The sequence below is a fragment of the Bombina bombina genome, chromosome 7 (genome assembly GCF_027579735.1).
Source record: "Bombina bombina isolate aBomBom1 chromosome 7, aBomBom1.pri, whole genome shotgun sequence".
NCBI lineage: Eukaryota > Metazoa > Chordata > Amphibia > Anura > Bombinatoridae > Bombina > Bombina bombina.
In genome coordinates, this window is record NC_069505.1 from 402,101,649 (window position 1) to 402,122,054 (window position 20,406).

Consider the following 20,406-nt stretch of genomic DNA (forward strand, 5'->3'; position numbering starts at 1 on the left):
ATCACAATATACTGCTAAATAATTATCAACATATTACCAGCTCTCAATGAGTCCTTTTCGATGTTGACGCGATCGCAAAATGGCCCTCCGCCTAACATGTGCCAGTCCTGTATCTACTGATCACATTAAAATTCTTGATAATTGTAGACACATTTTCAGGACGTTTTTTTAATAATCAAATTCCACAGCTAAAAGTAGTTTTTACACCTCCCAATACACCTTTTCTGCTTATTACCAGTTACCACAAAAAGTTCAGATGTAATATTGGTTTTACAAAAGCACAAAACACACTGACATTACCTCAGCCAGGTTAGGAAGCAATGTCTCTAAACATAAACTCCATGCTCATTTAATTAAAGTAAAATAAATAGTGATAAGCAGTTTTACACTAATAAAAATAAGCTAGCTCCGAGTAGTGCATTGACACACCTGGGCTTACCTATGTATGCTTCTCAACAAGGGATACCAAGAGAACAAAACATAATTTATGTAAGAACTTACCTGATAAATTCATTTCTTTCATATTAACAAGAGTCCATGAGCTAGTGACGTATGGGATATACATTCCTACCAGGAGGGGCAAAGTTTCCCAAACCTTAAAATGCCTATAAATACACCCCTCACCACACCCACAAATCAGTTTAACGAATAGCCAAGAAGTGGGGTGATAAGAAAAAAAGTGCGAAGCATATAAAATAAGGAATTGGAATAATTGTGCTTTATACAAAAAAATCATAACCACCACAAAAAAGGGTGGGCCTCATGGACTCTTGTTAATATGAAAGAAATGAATTTATCAGGTAAGTTCTTACATAAATTATGTTTTCTTTCATGTAATTAACAAGAGTCCATGAGCTAGTGACGTATGGGATAATGACTACCCAAGATGTGGATCTTTCCACACAAGAGTCACTAGAGAGGGAGGGATAAAATAAAGACAGCCAATTCCTGCTGAAAATAATCCACACCCAAAATAAAGTTTAACAAAAAACATAAGCAGAAGATTCAAACTGAAACCGCTGCCTGAAGAACTTTTCTACCAAAAACTGCTTCAGAAGAAGAAAATACATCAAAATGGTAGAATTTAGTAAAAGTATGCAAAGAGGACCAAGTTGCTGCTTTGCAGATCTGGTCAACCGAAGCTTCATTCCTAAACGCCCAGGAAGTAGATACTGACCTAGTAGAATGAGCTGTAATTCTTTGAGGCGGAATTTTACCCGACTCAACATAGGCAAGATGAATTAAAGATTTCAACCAAGATGCCAAAGAAATGGCAGAAGCTTTCTGGCCTTTCCTAGAACCGGAAAAGATAACAAATAGACTAGAAGTCTTACGGAAAGATTTCGTAGCTTCAACATAATATTTCAAAGCTCTAACAACATCCAAAGAATGCAATGATTTCTCCTTAGAATTCTTAGGATTAGGACATAATGAAGGAACCACAATTTCTCTACTAATGTTGTTGGAATTCACAACTTTAGGTAAAAATTCAAAAGAAGTTCGCAACACCGCCTTATCCTGATGAAAAATCAGAAAAGGAGACTCACACGAAAGAGCAGATAATTCAGAAACTCTTCTAGCAGAAGAGATGGCCAAAAGGAACAAAACTTTCCAAGAAAGTAATTTAATGTCCAATGAATGCATAGGTTCAAACGGAGGAGCTTGAAGAGCTCCCAGAACCAAATTCAAACTCCAAGGAGGAGAAATTGACTTAATGACAGGTTTTATACGAACCAAAGCTTGTACAAAACAATGAATATCAGGAAGAATAGCAATCTTTCTGTGAAAAAGAACAGAAAGAGCGGAGATTTGTCCTTTCAAAGAACTTGCGGACAAACCCTTATCTAAACCATCCTGAAGAAACTGTAAAATTCTCGGTATTTTAAAAGAATGCCAAGAAAAATGATGAGAAAGACACCAAGAAATATAAGTCTTCCAGACTCTATAATATATCTCTCGAGATACAGATTTACGAGCCTGTAACATAGTATTAATCACGGAGTCAGAGAAACCTCTATGACCAAGAATCAAGCGTTCAATCTCCATACCTTTAAATTTAAGGATTTCAGATCCGGATGGAAAAAAGGACCTTGTGACAGAAGGTCTGGTCTTAACGGAAGAGTCCATGGCTGGCAAGATGCCATCCGGACAAGATCCGCATACCAAAACCTGTGAGGCCATGCCGGAGCTATTAGCAGAACAAACGAGCATTCCCTCAGAATCTTGGAGATTACTCTTGGAAGAAGAACTAGAGGCGGAAAGATATAGGCAGGATGATACTTCCAAGGAAGTGATAATGCATCCACTGCCTCCGCCTGAGGATCCCGGGATCTGGACAGATACCTGGGAAGTTTCTTGTTTAGATGAGAGGCCATCAGATCTATCTCTGGAAGCCCCCACAATTGAACAATCTGAAGAAATACCTCTGGGTGAAGAGACCATTCGCCCGGATGCAACGTTTGGCGACTGAGATAATCCGCTTCCCAATTGTCTACACCTGGGATATGAACCGCAGAGATTAGACAGGAGCTGGATTCCGCCCAAACCAAAATTCGAGATACTTCTTTCATAGCCAGAGGACTGTGAGTCCCTCCTTGATGATTGATGTATGCCACAGTTGTGACATTGTCTGTCTGAAAACAAATGAACGATTCTCTCTTCAGAAGAGGCCAAAACTGAAGAGCTCTGAAAACTGCACGGAGTTCCAAGATATTGATCGGTAATCTCACCTCCTGAGATTTCCAAACTCCTTGTGCCGTCAGAGATCCCCACACAGCTCCCCAACCTGTGAGACTTGCATCTGTTGAAATTACAGTCCAGGTCGGAAGAACAAAAGAAGCCCCCTGAATTAAACGATGGTGATCTGTCCACCACGTTAGAGAGTGCCGAACAATCGGTTTTAAAGATATTAATTGATATATCTTCGTGTAATCCCTGCACCATTGGTTCAGCATACAGAGCTGAAGAGGTCGCATGTGAAAACGAGCAAAGGGGATCGCGTCCGATGCAGCAGTCATAAGACCTAGAATTTCCATGCATAAGGCTACCGAAGGGAATGATTGAGACTGAAGGTTTCGACAGGCTGTAATCAATTTTAGACGTCTCTTGTCTGTTAAAGACAAAGTCATGGACACTGAATCTATCTGGAAACCCAGAAAGGTTACCCTTGTTTGAGGAATCAAAGAACTTTTTGGTAAATTGATCCTCCAACCATGATCTTGAAGAAACAACACAAGTCGATTCGTATGAGACTCTGCTAAATGTAAAGACGGAGCAAGTACCAAGATATCGTCCAAATAAGGAAATACCACAATACCCTGTTCTCTGATTACAGACAGAAGGGCACCGAGAATCTTTGTGAAAATTCTTGGAGCTGTAGCAAGGCCAAACGGTAGAGCCACAAATTGGTAATGCTTGTCTAGAAAAGAGAATCTCAGGAACTGATAATGATCTGGATGAATTGGAATATGCAGATATGCATCCTGTAAATCTATTGTGGACATATAATTCCCTTGCTGAACAAAAGGCAATATAGTCCTTACAGTTACCATCTTGAACGTTGGTATCCTTACATAACGATTCAATAATTTTAGATCCAGAACTGGTCTGAAGGAATTCTCCTTCTTTGGTACAATGAAGAGATTTGAATAAAACCCCATCCCCTGTTCCGGAACTGGAACTGGCATAATTACTCCAGCCAACTCTAGATCTGAAACACAATTCAGAAATGCTTGAGCTTTCACTGGATTTACTGGGACATGGGAAAGAAAAAATCTCTTTGCAGGAGGTCTCATCTTGAAACCAATTCTGTACCCTTCTGAAACAATGTTCTGAATCCAAAGATTGTGAACAGAATTGATCCAAATTTCTTTGAAAAAACGTAACCTGCCCCCTACCAGCTGAACTGGAATGAGGGCCGTACCTTCATGTGAACTTAGAAGCAGGCTTTGCCTTTCTAGCAGGCTTGGATTTATTCCAGACTGGAGATGGTTTCCAAACTGAAACTGCTCCTGAGGACGAAGGATCAGGCTTTTGTTCTTTGTTGAAACGAAAGGAACGAAAACGATTGTTAGCCCTGTTTTTACCTTTAGACTTTTTATCCTGTGGTAAAAAAGTTCCTTTCCCACCAGTAACAGTTGAAATAATAGAATCCAACTGAGAACCAAATAATTTGTTTCCCTGGAAAGAAATGGAAAGTAGAGTTGATTTAGAAGCCATATCAGCATTCCAAGTCTTAAGCCATAAAGCTCTTCTGGCTAAGATAGCCAGAGACATAAATCTAACATCAACTCTAATAATATCAAAAATGGCATCACAGATGAAATTATTAGCATGCTGGAGAAGAATAATAATATCATGAGAATCACGATTTGTTACTTGTTGCGCTAGAGTTTCCAACCAAAAAGTTGAAGCTGCAGCAACATCAGCCAATGATATAGCAGGTCTAAGAAGATTACCTGAACATAGATAAGCTTTTCTTAGAAAAGATTCAATTTTTCTATCTAAAGGATCTTTAAACGAGGTACCATCTGACGTAGGAATGGTAGTACGTTTAGCAAGGGTAGAAATAGCCCCATCAACTTTAGGGATTTTGTCCCAAAATTCTAACCTGTCAGGCGGAACAGGATATAATTGCTTAAAACGTTTAGAAGGAGTAAATGAATTACCCAATTTATCCCATTCCTTAGCAATTACTGCAGAAATAGCATTAGGAACAGGAAAGACTTCTGGAATAACCGCAGGAGCTTTAAAAACCTTATCCAAACGTATAGAATTAGTATCAAGAGGACTAGAATCCTCTATTTCTAAAGCAATTAGTACTTCTTTAAGTAAAGAGCGAATAAATTCCATCTTAAATAAATTTGAAGATTTATCAGCATCAATCTCTGAGACAGAATCCTCTGAACCAGAAGAGTCCAAAGAATCAGAATGATGGTGTTCATTTAAAAATTCATCTGTAGAGAGAGAAGATTTAAAAGACTTTTTACGTTTACTAGAAGGAGAAATAACAGACAAAGCCTTCTTTATGGATTCAGAAACAAAATCTCTTATGTTATCAGGAACATTCTGCACCTTAGATGTTGAGGGAACTGCAACAGGCAATGGTACATCACTAAAGGAAATATTATCTGCTTTAACAAGTTTGTCATGACAATTATTACAAACAACAGCTGGAGGAATAGCTACCAAAAGTTTACAGCAGATACACTTAGCTTTGGTAGATCCAGCAGGCAGTGGTTTTCCTGTAGTATCTTCTGGCTCAGATGCAACGTGAGACATCTTGCAATATGTAAGAGAAAAAACAACATATAAAGCAAAATAGATCAAATTCCTTATAAGACAGTTTCAGGAATGGGAAAAAAATGCCAAACATCAAGCTTCTAGCAACCAGAAGCAAATGAAAAATGAGACTGAAATAATGTGGAGACAAAAGCGACGCCCATATTTTTTGGCGCCAAATAAGACGCCCACATTATTTGGCGCCTAAATGCTTTTGGCGCCAAAAATGACGCCACATCCGGAACGCCGACATTTTTGGCGCAAAATAACGTCAAAAATGACGCAACTTCCGGCGACACGTATGACGCCGGAAACGGAAAAGAATTTTTGCGCCAAAAAAGTCCGCGCCAAGAATGAATAAAATGAAGCATTTTCAGCCCCCGCGAGCCTAACAGCCCACAGGGAAAAAAGTCAAATTTTTGAGGTAAGAAAAAATATGATAATTTAAAGCATAATCCCAAATATGAAACTGACTGTCTGGAAATAAGGAAAGTTGAACATTCTGAGTCAAGGCAAATAAATGTTTGAATACATATATTTAGAACTTTATAAATAAAGTGCCCAACCATAGCTTAGAGTGTCACAGAAAATAAGACTTACTTACCCCAGGACACTCATCTACATGTTTGTAGAAAGCCAAACCAGTACTGAAACGAGAATCAGTAGAGGAAATGGTAAATATAAGAGTATATCGTCGATCTGAAAAGGGAGGTAAGAGATGAATCTCTACGACCGATAACAGAGAACCTTATGAAATAGACCCCGTAGAAGGAGATCACTGCATTCAATAGGCAATACTCTCCTCACATCCCTCTGACATTCACTGCACGCTGAGAGGAAAACCGGGCTCCAACTTGCTGCGGAGCGCATATCAACGTAGAATCTAGCACAAACTTACTTCACCACCTCCCTTGGAGGCAAAGTTTGTAAAACTGATTTGTGGGTGTGGTGAGGGGTGTATTTATAGGCATTTTAAGGTTTGGGAAACTTTGCCCCTCCTGGTAGGAATGTATATCCCATACGTCACTAGCTCATGGACTCTTGTTAATTACATGAAAGAAAGTAAATTTGATAACAGATGTAATTTGAATTGTAAAACTGCATGGGGCCTATCTATCAAGCTCGTATGGAGCTTGAGGGCTCATGTTTCTGGCCCTGCTCCATAACCTGTCTGCCTGCTCTGAGGAGGCGGACAGACATAGCTGCAATTCAACCAGATCGAATACGATCAGGTTGATTGACACCCCTCTGCTAGCTTCCGATTGGCTGCGAATCTGCAGGGGGTGGCTTTGCATCAGCAGTTCACAGCGTATTGCTCTCCACATTTAGCGAGGTCTGTCGGACTTGATCCGCAATGTCGGATCATGTCCGGCAGGTCTTTTATAAATAGGCCTCCATGTCTGAATCATGAAAGTTTAATTTTGGCTATAATATCAGGCTAAGATCAAAAATGTTTTAAACTGTGGGTTGGCAAATTAATTTCAAACTTCAGAGCCAATAAGTACGAATATAATCCGAGAAACATAAGTTGGAGAAACACAGGATACAAGAAGGACACTACATCAGATGGGGCATAACATGCAGAAGCAGTCTGACTGTAACGGTTCCATTATCGGCAGAGAACTTCAAACACTATTAAGCGTTCCGATGCCGTAGAACCGAGTGCACAATAGACTTGTCTTTTACAGCCTTGATGTATTAGTGACCTGCATCATTGTTTTAAAAAATACATTTTAAACTTATTAATCTAGTTGATGTCCGGAGTGATACCTGCAGAGTGAATGCCTTATAACCTGAGCGCTCAGTCTTAGCTCTCACCCACGTGAGTATCTCACTTACTATAGGATTCATTTTTCCGACAGAATTTCACTATTGATTTTCTCTTTCCTGTGAGGGTATCTGCCAGTAGATATTGACCAGCATTTTGATTACCTCAATTTATTTACATACGTTTAAGCACAGTGGTTTGCACATTACACATGTTTGCTTTATTAGTATGTTGAGGGCAGGCTTTCAGATTCAGACAGTGGTTTTGTATAAATATATATGTAGAATAATCTACATATAGCCTATGAGCTATGGCTTCCAGAATGGGTTTTGAAGGGACATGGGAGTTAAATTGCATGATACAATTAGGAAAGAAAAACTTCTTAGCTCCTTCCCATGACAGAATATTTTGGAAGGCTCAGGAGCGAACACATGTTGAGCACTCTATGGCACAATGCATAACATTGTTACAGACATTGTTGCTAACATTACTGCTATATGGTGTGATGTGATTCTCAACTTAATTTGGCCTCTCTCTATATTGTTTTGTTGGTATTTTTTTTTATTTGGTACAGCTTGGGGTTGCTGATTGCTTCCATGTTCAGTATAAATGTCCCTGCCATTTGGTATGATGTGATTGGAGAATAATGTATCACATGATTTTAGAAACATGGCAATAAGACAGCAACACATAGCTACAATTTCTGAAGAGTGTCACTTATTTTATGGAGAACACAAATAGTGTCATAGCTATTTATGAAAAGGGTGCAGCATACTGTACAAAGGAAACATTCCAGATATTTAAGGTATTTATAGCACTGACTTAGCAAGTAGAAACATTAGCAATTCAGGTGTCGCTTAACATTGCAGCCTCTAAGCTGTTAGGCTGCAGAAGCTCCCGAGGCCACTGAAAAAGTGAGGAAGACTCAAAGATTGGTATTACACAATCATTCATGAGGAATATAGTTAGGCACCTAAACAAGCCCAATATAATAAGCCAACCACTCCTTCCCTGTCATTGGTCAAAGGAATATACTACTCTTCAAATAAACCTGAGTCTTTGTTTTCATCAACTGCCTTTCATCCCTATTTATCTAGCTTACAACTGAAATTAAAAGGTACACAAAGTCCTCTAAAGAAATGCCCTTGTATTTCAGTCCCACAAAGGATTTTCTCCCCTGGAACAATGTACAATCATACCAAGTCCCATAAAGGGTTTCATGCCCCACAGAAATGTTAGGGAAGTGTGATTAAATCTGTTTGGCCCCCTTTGGGTAAAGTCCATCATATCCATCCCCTTAAGGGTTTCCTGCTCCACAACAATGTTAGGGAAGTGTGATTAAATCTGTTTGGCCCGCTTTGGGTAAAGTCCATCATATCCATCCCCTTAAGGGTTTCCTGCTCCACAGCAATGTTAGGGAAGTGTGATTAAATCTGTTTGGCCCCCTTTGGGTAAAGTCCATCATATCCATCCCCTTAAGGGTTTCCTGCTCCACAGCAATGTTAGGGAAGTGTGATTAAATCTGTTTGGCCCGCTTTGGGTAAAGTCCATCATATCCATCCCCTTAAGGGTTTCCTGCTCCACAGCAATGTTATGGAAGTGTGATTAAATCTGTTTGGCCCCCTTCGAGTAAAGTCCATCGTATCCAGATCCTAAAAGGGTTTCCTGCTCCACAGCAATGTTAGGGAAGTGTGATTAAATCTGTTTGGCCCCCTTTGGGTAAAGTCTATCGTATCCATCCCCTTAAGGGTTTCCTGCTCCACAGCAATGTTAGGGAAGTGTGATTAAATCTGTTTGGTCCCCTTCGGGTAAAGTCTATCGTATCCATCCGCTTAAGGGTTTCCTGCTCCACAGCAATGTTAGGGAAGTGTGATTAAATCTGTTTGGCCCCCTTCGGGTAAAGTCTATCGTATCCATCCCCTTAAGGGTTTCCTGCTCCACAGCAATGTTAGGGAAGTGTGATTAAATCTGTTTGGCCCCCTTCGGGTAAAGTCTATCGTATCCATCCCCTTAAGGGTTTCCTGCTCCACAGCAATGTTAGGGAAGTGTGATTAAATCTGTTTGGCCCCCTTCGGGTAAAGTCTATCGTATCCATCCCCTTAAGGGTTTCCTGCTCCACAGCAATGTTAGGGAAGTGTGATTAAATCTGTTTGGCCCCCTTCGGGTAAAGTCTATCGTATCCATCCCCTTAAGGGTTTCCTGCTCCACAGCAATGTTAGGGAAGTGTGATTAAATCTGTTTGGCCCCCTTCGGGTAAAGTCTATCGTATCCATCCCCTTAAGGGTTTCCTGCTCCACAGCAATGTTAGGGAAGTGTGATTAAATCTGTTTGGCCCCCTTTGGGTAAAGTCTATCGTATCCATCCCCTTAAGGGTTTCCTGCTCCACATCAATCTTAGGGAAGTGTGATTAAATCTGTTTGGCCCCCTTCGGGTAAAGTCTATTGTATCCATCCCCTTAAGGGTTTCCTGCTCCACAGCAATGTTAGGGAAGTGTGATTAAATCTGTTTGGCCCCCTTCGGGTAAAGTCCATCGTATCCATCCCCTTAAGGGTTTCCTGCTCCACAGCAATGTTAGGGAAGTGTGATTAAATCTGTTTGGCCCCCTTCGGGTAAAGTCCATCGTATCCATCCCCTTAAGGGTTTCCTGCTCCACAGCAATGTTAGGGAAGTGTGATTAAATCTGTTTGGCCCCCTTCGGGTAAAGTCTATCGTATCCATCCCCTTAAGGGTTTCCTGCTCCACAGCAATGTTAGGGAAGTGTGATTAAATCTGTTTGGCCCCCTTCGGGTAAAGTCCATCGTATCCAGACCCTAAAAGGGTTTCCTGCTCCACAGCAATGTTAGTGCAATTTCAGTACATCTAAATTTACCTCTGAATTATGACTGGCAATAGATCCGATGAGCAAGCAAGACAGGTTTGATTACGCAAGCATTGAGCCAAATGGAGTATCTCGACTTACTGCCCTAATTTGAAGGAGGTCTAAAGACTGTTGCTGTATTTTGTCCCGTATTCTCAAGGTATGCATTATGTTTAGTTTTCTTATTTGCTCATTTAGGTGAAAATTGCAAGCAGATAATAGCACTCCTCCAGCTTTATTACATCATTGGCTTATGTAGCCAATGTGCAATATCTGTGCTGAACCAAGACTTGCAACTGACCGGCAGCTCACCTCTCAATGGGCAACTATTTGGTCTCAGTGCCAGGGTGGCAAGCTTCAGTAGCAAATAAGATCAGATGTATAATGATTAGTCCCCACTGTCTTGTGCTCATCGGTAGATAGCTTCTCTTCCAGAATTATAGGACTTCCTCATACTGGTTCACCATATATCAGCACTAGATTGCTTCCACGTAGGTATCTTTATAACAAGCCCAGCTTCAGGTTAGCGCTCGTGTGGAAACTTTTTACTGTCAACTTGTAATACTTGTGCAACCGGACGGGTGCAAAAAGCCAACATCTAGCGACGTTAAGGCACGAGCGAGAGCACTAATTTGCACTCCACTCATAATCTAGCTCTAAATAAGCAAACCAGTCCTGTCAGCACAGTCCGTGTATACTAACAATGAAATGTTTCCTCTCCTTTTAATAACCTGCTGCATGCACTGAAGTAATCTGGCTTTCTAATGGATTTAAAGAAAGCTAGGTATGGCTATGGGTGTGCTTTTTATAAAGTTTATAAAGTGTCAACATCCTTTGCAAATCATTTGATTTAGGAGATCTCTATATGGGTGATTGCATTTGAAGTCTTTGGATTCTATTGCTGTGCTGTATTCAAATACCTACATGCAAGATTCCTAAAGAGTTTTCCTGCACGTGCCATGAAGATTCAAGCCTCAGCTTTATCAGTCACTATTTAGGGGTAGATTTATCGTATGTTGAGCGGACATGTTTGCTATAGCGAATCATGTCTGCTCGACATAGGCTGTCGGCATTTATCATTGCACAAGGATTTCTACTGAAATGCTTGTGCAATGCCGCCCCCTGCTCACTGGCGACCAACCAGCCGCTAGTAGGGGCTGTCAATCATCCCAATCGTATTGGATTGGGATGATTTAAATCTGCTACCTTTTAGGAGTCTTATGACCGCTTAACTTCCATTTCAGGCAAGCCTGAAACGATGGGACTTCAAAGCAGCATTTGCTGCTTCCTAAATGCAGCACTAAGAGTCAAGTGGCCCTTTAAGCCTTGTTTAACTTAATTCAAACCATTTATAAGGTCTTTAGGGATTTACCTTGATTAGAAGCAGGAAAATATATTGCAGATGATGTACTACAGGACAGGAACAGACCAAAGTCATTACCAGGAAAGCAGAACCGTAGCCATGCATTAAAGTTTAGGGAGAAGGCAGGCGAATGGTTGAGAAACAAGCAACCCGCATGATCATAAAAAAAATCAGGTGTCAAAGCAAGAGTAGCAGGCAACAGGATAATCCAAAATACAACAGGTTTCACAGTTCATAGTTCAAATAAGGGTCAGGCCAGGGCAGGTCGGGAACTGGAACGTCAGGACTTCCAGATATACCAAGCACAGAGTGATGTCATCAAGGGCCTTTCAATACCTCTCCAGGGCTTGACACCTACTCAGCTACAAGGATACTTCCAATGCAAAGGGTACAAATAGTGCTCCCCTTAGCGCAGGTTACACATTCTGGATTATTATTAGAAGAAGCATAAATCCCTTGTGCCTAAACTTAATGCACTCTTCTGCACTCAGATCCAACATAATAATGCACACAGCGTACCCTGGGCTGTGAACCTTGATAACTATCTTCTTTATAGTGCAGCACATCCGAACGCTCTCAAAACACTCTTCTTAGCATGACTCAGGCCGCGCATATGTAAGACCTTTGGGGCTTGACATTGTGGCACATATAGAGTCAAGGCATGTTGCCTCCGTGTGATTTATATTTGTTCCTTGACGCTGTAATGTCCTTTCCCTTTGAAGTCTTGAAGGAATCGACCTTCTGGAATCACCAGTTGATGTCAGGTAACTGACCTATTGGCTCTATCCTCTTTTTCTCCCTATTTGAGATTTTATCAACACAAAGGGGTTCTTTAGTCTGTGTCTGAAATTATTACCAAAGGTAAAAATGATGACATATTTTGTCTCAATAGTACAATGGTGAACCAATTAAAAAAAAAGTTACACATTGGATGTGATTCACTATCTCTGTATCTATATCATCAGAACAAAATGCAAGAACATTGTAAAGGATTAGAGTGGCAAAACCACTATGTGTTGCACAAGCTGCACATCCCACAGGTGTTACTCTTCCTACTTGAAGCAGATATTCCTTCTGAGGAGCTCAACAAAGCAAGTATGGATCTCGTACATTTCTAAAACACTATTAAGCTGGATGTCCATGTCTAGATGCCACATTCTTCATGAAAGTTTTTTCAGTTAGTTTATGAGTTCATTCAACATTATTTGTTGCTGCTGTTATACTTACTGTTTTGGCAGCTCTTATTAAAATGTGCTACTAGGGGGATCCAGGATAAAAGTAAATAGGTACCCTAATTCATATATCTTGGTTTAGTATTCTAAGTAGCACTCACCAAAAATATTGTTGATTAATTATTTTAAATAATGGTATAAAGCAGGAAAAAAGGTATCCTTTATCACCAGACAAAATTTGAAATTATATTTCTCTATGAGTACAGGTACACAAATCCACAAATCTGGAATTCAAAAATCCAAACTTTTTAATTATAATTTTTGAAAGTAAAGTAAAATGAGCAAAAATTACTATTTTCTCCTGCTTGTAAGTTCCAATCTACTCTGCCTGTGTCTAGGTTCGTTTTTTTTGTCTTAAAATGCAAATAATAGTATATATTTATTTAAAACAAGAAATATTACCTTTCTGATTACAGTTCTATACTATCTTTCTGAGGCATCTTTGGATGGCAATATGTCATATGTTAATGTATAGTGAATGGGAAAAGGATTCATAGAGCTTGGCGAATGTATAAGAATAGAATCTGAAGAGCAGAAAAAATGGTTATTTACATCTGTTCTGTTTCCTTAGAACCAAAGTTTGTGAAAGTTTCCTGGATCCCTGAGAGTGAAAACCCAGATGATGACAAAATCTACTTCTTCTTCCGGGAGACACCAGTTGAGGGTCTTGGTGGAGTGAAACAGTCATATGCCCGCATTGGACAAATCTGCAGGGTAACTATACAAAAGCGGACCATTGGTCACAAAGACATGTCATTATATATGCACAGTCATAACAAATAGCTTTATTGTCACAGACAAGATGGAATGCACATGCTTGCAGTGGGAGGAATTCTCATACAGGAATAATTGTAAAAAACGCGCTTGACTGAGGTATTCTGGTCACAAGCATACTCATCCCTCTTATACATGAGTTTTAGATCCTCTGACCATGCATAAACGTGTTTTAGTGTTTGCTGACTGGTGAATTTAGACTTTGGCTGGGGATTGTATGCATCTGTGTGTTGTTGTCCTTGGCAAGAGTAGGTTGTCTTTGGAGTTCATGTACTCTTTTTCTTTCTCTCCTTCTCAACCCCAACATCTTATATCTTTCCCTTTCTTCTCTCTCTCTCTCCTTTCATCTTCCACTACGATATTTCCTCCCTTTCTGTGCAATTCTGTCTATACCTAATAAATATATTCATTTGTTATTTTCATTCTTTATGCATCTGTTTAAATATGTTTTTACAGCTCCCGCACTAGATCCGCTAGAAGTAAACTTTTAATGCGCATCAGGTAGTGCTTGTATTACACGTAAAAAGTTTTCTCTTGCACGTAAACTGGACGCAAGCAAAAAACTGAACTTCGACTATCACAAACACATTAAGATATTCCCCATAGACTTCAATGGAGCAAGAAAAGTGGAAAATAATCTAAAACCCTACTCACACATAAAACCCTTTCGCATATTCTCAAGTGCGCTAACCCGACATGAATATTAATATTTTACATTCCAATGCTCTTCACATAGAGGAATATGTTCTGTTTGTTCATAAATATATATTTCTCTATATATCTGATGTTATTTTGGTAAAATATATATCTCTACCTATATATAAAAGAAATAAAGAACACACAGAACCACTTATTTCCAACACAGGGTTATTTACTAACAGTGCTAAACAAAAGTGACAAGTAAAGAACACACTTCACAGTACAAACCCTAATAAGCAGAATAAATAAAAAACTGCAACAAACAAAATGCTGGTTAAAGTACAAGATACCAGAACAGCGAGTAGGAGGGAGGACTCAAAATATTATTTAGCAGATAATGAACATGTTAGTAATAGATACAAATTCATGCTTTAAGTCAAGTGGATAAAGGAAGCAGGTTGACAGTATAAGCTGTGGATCACTTCGCTATATAGTAAGGTGTTACCTCATATTATTATCCAGTGAGTTTGTACTCAAACGATAGAATCTGGAGCTTACTGATTCTGACTGATACAATATGTTCATCATACCTATATATATATAGATAATTATATATAGGTATAGATATATACAGGAATATCTATTTATACATAGAACATATTCTTCTATGTGAAGAACGTTGGAATGTAAAATATTTAAAGTAAATACACAGTATAACACTATATTAAATATCAATATTGCAATACTATTAACATGTTTTCATCTACTTGGCTGCAAAGGGTTTCAATGCACTTATATATATGTCCATATATGTGTTCATACAGTATGTATATACACATATAAATACATATGTATACACATATAAACACACACACACACATATATATATATATATATATATATATATACACATATTTAGACATGTATATGTATGTATCTCTATGTTAAAGCTCTTTGCCAGCCTTTTTTCCCCTTCTCTAACACCTCAGACCTCATATCTTTAAACTTTAATTACTTTTTTGTGCAATATTTTTTACAGCTTAGTGTTATTATGAGTGTAACTACTTTTAAATGCATTTTGTATGTGTTTTGTGACACTTTTTTTGTTTTGCGTAACAGTTAACCAGAGCTCTGAGGTTGCGGTAATCATTCTAGTGTAAATTGCGATTTTGCTCAGGTGTTCACATTTATTTTCAACTTTTAATATGAACGCTCCTTCCGACGCGCGCAAACAACCGCAAGAAACCTGATATCTGTTGCACATAACTGCTAGAGCACCACTCATATTCTGACCCATAGTATATAAGGTCAGAAAATGTCCACTAGTCCCGGACTAGAAAGGTATTATAGCGGGCAAGTAAGTAATTAGGTTTTTGCCTGTCTTTAATATTGAGTGGACCAGTAACTTTTTCCTACCCTAACTAGCTACTTGCCCCCCAGAGTTGTAAACTATAGATATATTTTGTAAAATATAGTGTCACAGCCCAGTGATTATATTCACAAAAAGTGAGTTGCAACAATCAACAAAATTTTAAGGACCTTTGCTGGTGAATTTTTTCTTAAGTGCATAGTGTTTATTACCATCACGATTTTTACTTAAATAGATATATTTACAGTCCTTTATATGTATGTATTATGTATGTGAGTATCCTGTATTTAATATTGAAGTTCAAAAACAAGTCTATGAGGCCCATTTATCAAGCTCAGTATGTGGGCCCGTGTTTCTGGCTATTCTTCAGACTCGCCAGAAACAGCAGTTATGAAGCAGCGGTCTAAAGACCACTGCTCCATAACCCTGTCCGCCTCCTATGAGCAGGCGGACAGGAATTGCCTGCTCATCGGGTTGATTGACACCTCCCTGCTGGCGGCCGCCTAGAGGATTCTTAAGATAACTGCATCTTTGGCATATGACTAAGAACCTTAGTGACAAATCTCTTAACCTGAAAATAGCAATTTAAAGTAATCAGCTCTTTCAGAGTGTACTCCAGTGGTGGCTCACATGATAAAAGACTTACCTAACAAGAGGTGTCTCTCTGTAATCTGAAATATAATTTGTTTGATTGATCAAGATGAATTTCATGGTTTTATTTTCTTTATGTTAAAAATGTACAAGAGCCAAAACAAATGTCCTGAGTTTTATTTATTAGCAACATTAAGTTGTCCTATTATCAATGTTATTGAGTCAAGTGATTTTATAGAGTTGCTCCCCATCCATGTATACTACAACCTTGGATCAAACATACTGATTGGGACTCTGTCAGTTTTCCTTTCTTAAAATGTGATTAAACTATTTTAAAAAGACAGATTTGAAACAGAGTGACCAAGGGGCCGATTTATCAATCCCCGAACGGCCCCTAATGTATCTGTTTCCGCGTGAGCCTTCAGGCTCGATGAAAACAGGAGTTTAGAAGACTGCTGTTTCTTAACTCATATGCCTCCTCTGAAGCTGCGGTCTGCAATCTGCCCGATCGTGTACGATCTACAGGGGGCGGCATTGCACAAGCAGTTCACCAGAACTGCTTGTGCAATGTTAAATGCCGACAGCGTATGCTGTCGGCATTCAGCGATGTCTGGCAGACATGATTTGCTACAGCGGATCATGTCCACCAGACATTGATAAATCGTCCCCCAAGGGTCTAATCAGGAAAGCTATGATGCTTGCATGCAACATGCTCAGAGGGAGCCACAATCAGAATGCTGTAATGGTATATCTTAATACCTTAATTCTGGAGATCTATATGGTGATTAGAACTTATAGAAATGTTCTTGGTGCAGTGTAAAGCTTGAAGGCAGATAAACAAACTGGAAATGGTTATCTTCCATGGCAGATCTGAGGAAACACTTGTGAGTATTAGTGACCAGATTTTAGGTCTATCATCACCATAAATGCATGCAGAAGAATTATAGTGGTTAGTATAAAATATTACATTTTAAATTCATGTATTTTCATTTGCTTGCTCAATTCCACAATGTCTAGTAGAAGTCACCATGAGTCCCCTTTCTTTGGGAACCAGAAATAGACAGAACTATCTGAGTGGCTTTGGCTTTTAAAACCATAAAAACCTAATTGTGGGAAATAAAGAATAGATAAACCGATTTGATATCCGGGCATTCATGAATTCTAACCGGTATCCTTTCCATATAGCATACAAAGCTTAAATAACTGAAATCTGAGCTGAGCTCACTTAAAAAAAGATGATAATTATCCTACTGGTGAGTTCTGGACAACAGTAATCTCATAATAAAATCAATGTGCAGCAGCACTACTAGAAAAATATTATTTTTTTGGAACCAAAGCATAACCCACAACGTTTTGGGTGTTACCCCTTAATCATGCTGATGATTACAACAGTAATCTCATGTCAACTTTGCTTAGTGAAAGTTGTAGGTCACCTCCTACTCTAGCCTTTCCCTTGCATTGCAGGATATGGGAAGCTCAAGACTGAAAATACCTGGAAATACTGTTGAAGAGTTAAAATATGACCTTGATTTTTTTTCTTTCTATTGTTTCTGAGATAGAAACTTACATTTCTCTCCTTAACACTTGGAAATAATTGGATCTTAAAACTGTCCAAGCAGCATAGCATGTTAGCCTTGAAAGGTAAGCTACAAATATTTGCTTTGGAATCAGTTTCTCAATCTTCTGGCAATATTAGCTGCCTCCATGCCATTTAATAGATGTGTGTAAAAATATCAGGAATTGCATAAAGATGATGTTATCAGGTGCCATTCTCAAGCATATGACAAAATTGATGTGCACCCATTGTACCAGTAAATAAATAAAAAAAAACTGCTGATTCACTGATGCACTACCATGTATATAAGCTGGAATAAAAATGTTTGTTGATGACCCAGTTTGCATCATACAGGGGATTACAGATAGATAATCAAAGATTTGAAGATAGGAATAATTTTACATCTAAATGACAGAATAAAGAATTAAAATAAATGTTATCTAGCAGGAAGGGGGCATTATATACTGACCTGTAAAGTTGAGGTTTTGGGCTTTTGGCGCATTAGCAAGTGCTTCTAGGGTCAGCCAGGATTCTCAAACATTTAAAGGGACAGTCTGCTTGAAAATTGTTATTGTTTAAAAATATAGATACTTCCTCTATTCACCCATTCCCCAATTTTGCATAATCAAAAGAGAGACCCTTACTTTACAATATAATGCTCAGAAAATAAGATGATGATTTCTTTGTGTATGAGGGGCTGCCTCTGTTTATGAGAGTATAATCTGTATAAATTCAGCTAAAATCCTGGCCTTGGAGTTTTCATTACTACTTGAATTATTTCTCTCTGGATGGACAGATGGACAAATTGCAAAACACAGGTGAATGGAACAATTAAAGGGGCATTCCAGTATAAAAATACAATTCCATCAGCTAGATTACGAGCTTTGCGTTATGGGTTATAACGCTGCTTTTTCACTACCGCTGCTATTACGAGTCTTGTAGGTACAGCTGTACCGCAAACTTTTTTGGCCTTAACGCAAATTAACTTACGCAATTTGCGTAAAGTCTTTTTTCAATGGGACTTCCATAGCGCTGATATTACAAGCTTTTTCTGGGAGGCCAAAAAGTGAGCGGTACAGCCTATCCCGCAAGATTCGTAACGCATTCTAAAGTCAGTAGTTATGATTTTACGCTACAAAGCTGTAGCATAAAACTCATAACTTAAGTGCTAAAAAGTACACTAACACCCATAAACTACCTATTAACCCCTAAACCGAGGCCCTCCCGCATCGCAAACACTAAAATAAAATTATTAACCCCTAATCTGCCGCTCCCGACATCGCTGCCACTATAATAAACATATTAACCCCTAAACCGCCGCACTCCCGCCTCGCAAACACTAGTTAAATATCATTAACCCCTAATCTGCTGTCCCTAACATCGCCGCAACCTACATTACCGTTATTAACCCCTAATCTGCTGACCCCAACGTCGCCGCCACTATACTAAAGTTATTAACCCCTAAACCTAAGTCTAACCCTAACACCCCCTAACTTAAATATAATTAAAAGAAATCTAAATAAAGCCTACTATTAATAACTAAATAATTCCTATTTAAAACTAAATACTTACCTATAAAATAAACCCTAAACTAGCTACAATATAACTAATAGTTACATTGTATCTAGCTTAGGATTTAGTTTTATTTTACAGGCAAGTTTGTATTTATTTTAACTAGGTAGAATGGTTACTAAATAGTTATTAACTATTTACTAACTACCTAGTTAAAATAAATACAAATTTACCTGTAAAATAAAACCTAACCTGTCTTACACTAACACCTAACCTTACACTACAATTAAATAAATTAAATTAATTAAATACAATTACCTAAATTACAAAAAAAACAAACACTAAATTACACAAAATAATAAAAAAAAAGATCAGATATTTAAACTAATTACACCTAATCTAATAGCCCCATCAAAATAAAAAAGCCCCCCCAAATAAAAAAATACCCTAGCCTACAATAAACTAGCAATAGCCCTTAAAAGGGCCTTTTGCGGGCATTGCCCCAAAGAAATCAGCTCTTTTACCTGTAAAAAAAATACAACCCCCCCCCCAACAGTAAAACCCACCACCCACACAACCAACCCTGCAAATAAAAATCTAACTAAAAAAGCCTAAGCTCCCCATTTGGATGGTCATTGCCCTTAAAAGGGCATTTAGCTCTTTTTCAATTGCCCAAACCCTAATCTAAAACTAAAACCCACCCAATAAACCCATAAAAAAACCTACCACTAACCCCTGAAGATCCACTTACAGTTTTGAAGAGCCGACATCCATCCTCAAGGAAGCCGGGAGAAGTCCTTAGCGAAGCGGCAAGAAGTCCTCAAGGAAGCCGGGAGAAGTCTTCATCCAAGCTGGCAGAAGTGGTCCTCCAGACGGCAGAAGTCTTCATCCAATAGGATTTTTTCACCTTTAATTCCAATTGGCTGATAGAATTCTATCAGCCAATCGGAATTAAAGGGACGCCATTTTGGATGAAGTCATTTAAAGGAACCTTCATTCGTCTTTAGTCGTCGGAAGAAGAGGATGCTCCGCGCCGGATGTCTTGAAGATGGAGCCGCTCCGCGCCGGATAGATGAAGATAGAAGATGCTGTCTGGATGAACACTTTTGCCCGTCTGGAGGACCACTTCTGCCGACTTGGATGAAGACTTCTCCCGGCTTCGTTGAGGGCTTCTTGCCACTTCGCTGAGGACTTCTCCCGGCTTCGTTGAGGATGGATGTCCGGTCTTCAAAACTGTAAGTGGATCTTCAGGGGATAGTGTTAGGTTTTTTTAAGGGTTTATTGGGTGGGTTTTAGTTTTAGATTAGGGTTTGGGCAATTGAAAAAGAGCTAAATGCCATTTTAAGGGCAATGCCCATCCAAATGCCCTTTTCAGGGCAATAGGGAGCTTAGGTTTTTTTTAGTTAGGTTTTTATTTGGAGGGTTAGTTGTGTGGGTGGTGGGTTTTACTGTTGGGGGGTGTTTGT

The 20,406-nt window shown here is 39.0% G+C and overlaps 1 protein-coding gene across 6 annotated transcripts in view; it reads left to right on the plus strand.

Annotated features, from left to right (window-relative positions):
* Window positions 1-20,406, plus strand: part of SEMA3B (semaphorin 3B) — a 197,593-nt gene that overhangs the window by 147,518 nt on the left and 29,669 nt on the right. For all 6 annotated transcript variants that reach the window (XM_053721168.1, XM_053721172.1, XM_053721171.1 and 3 more), the window contains exon 8: window positions 13,072-13,214. In XM_053721168.1, the coding sequence (XP_053577143.1) occupies window positions 13,072-13,214 (143 nt within the window). The remainder of the gene's footprint in view (window positions 1-13,071; window positions 13,215-20,406) is intronic.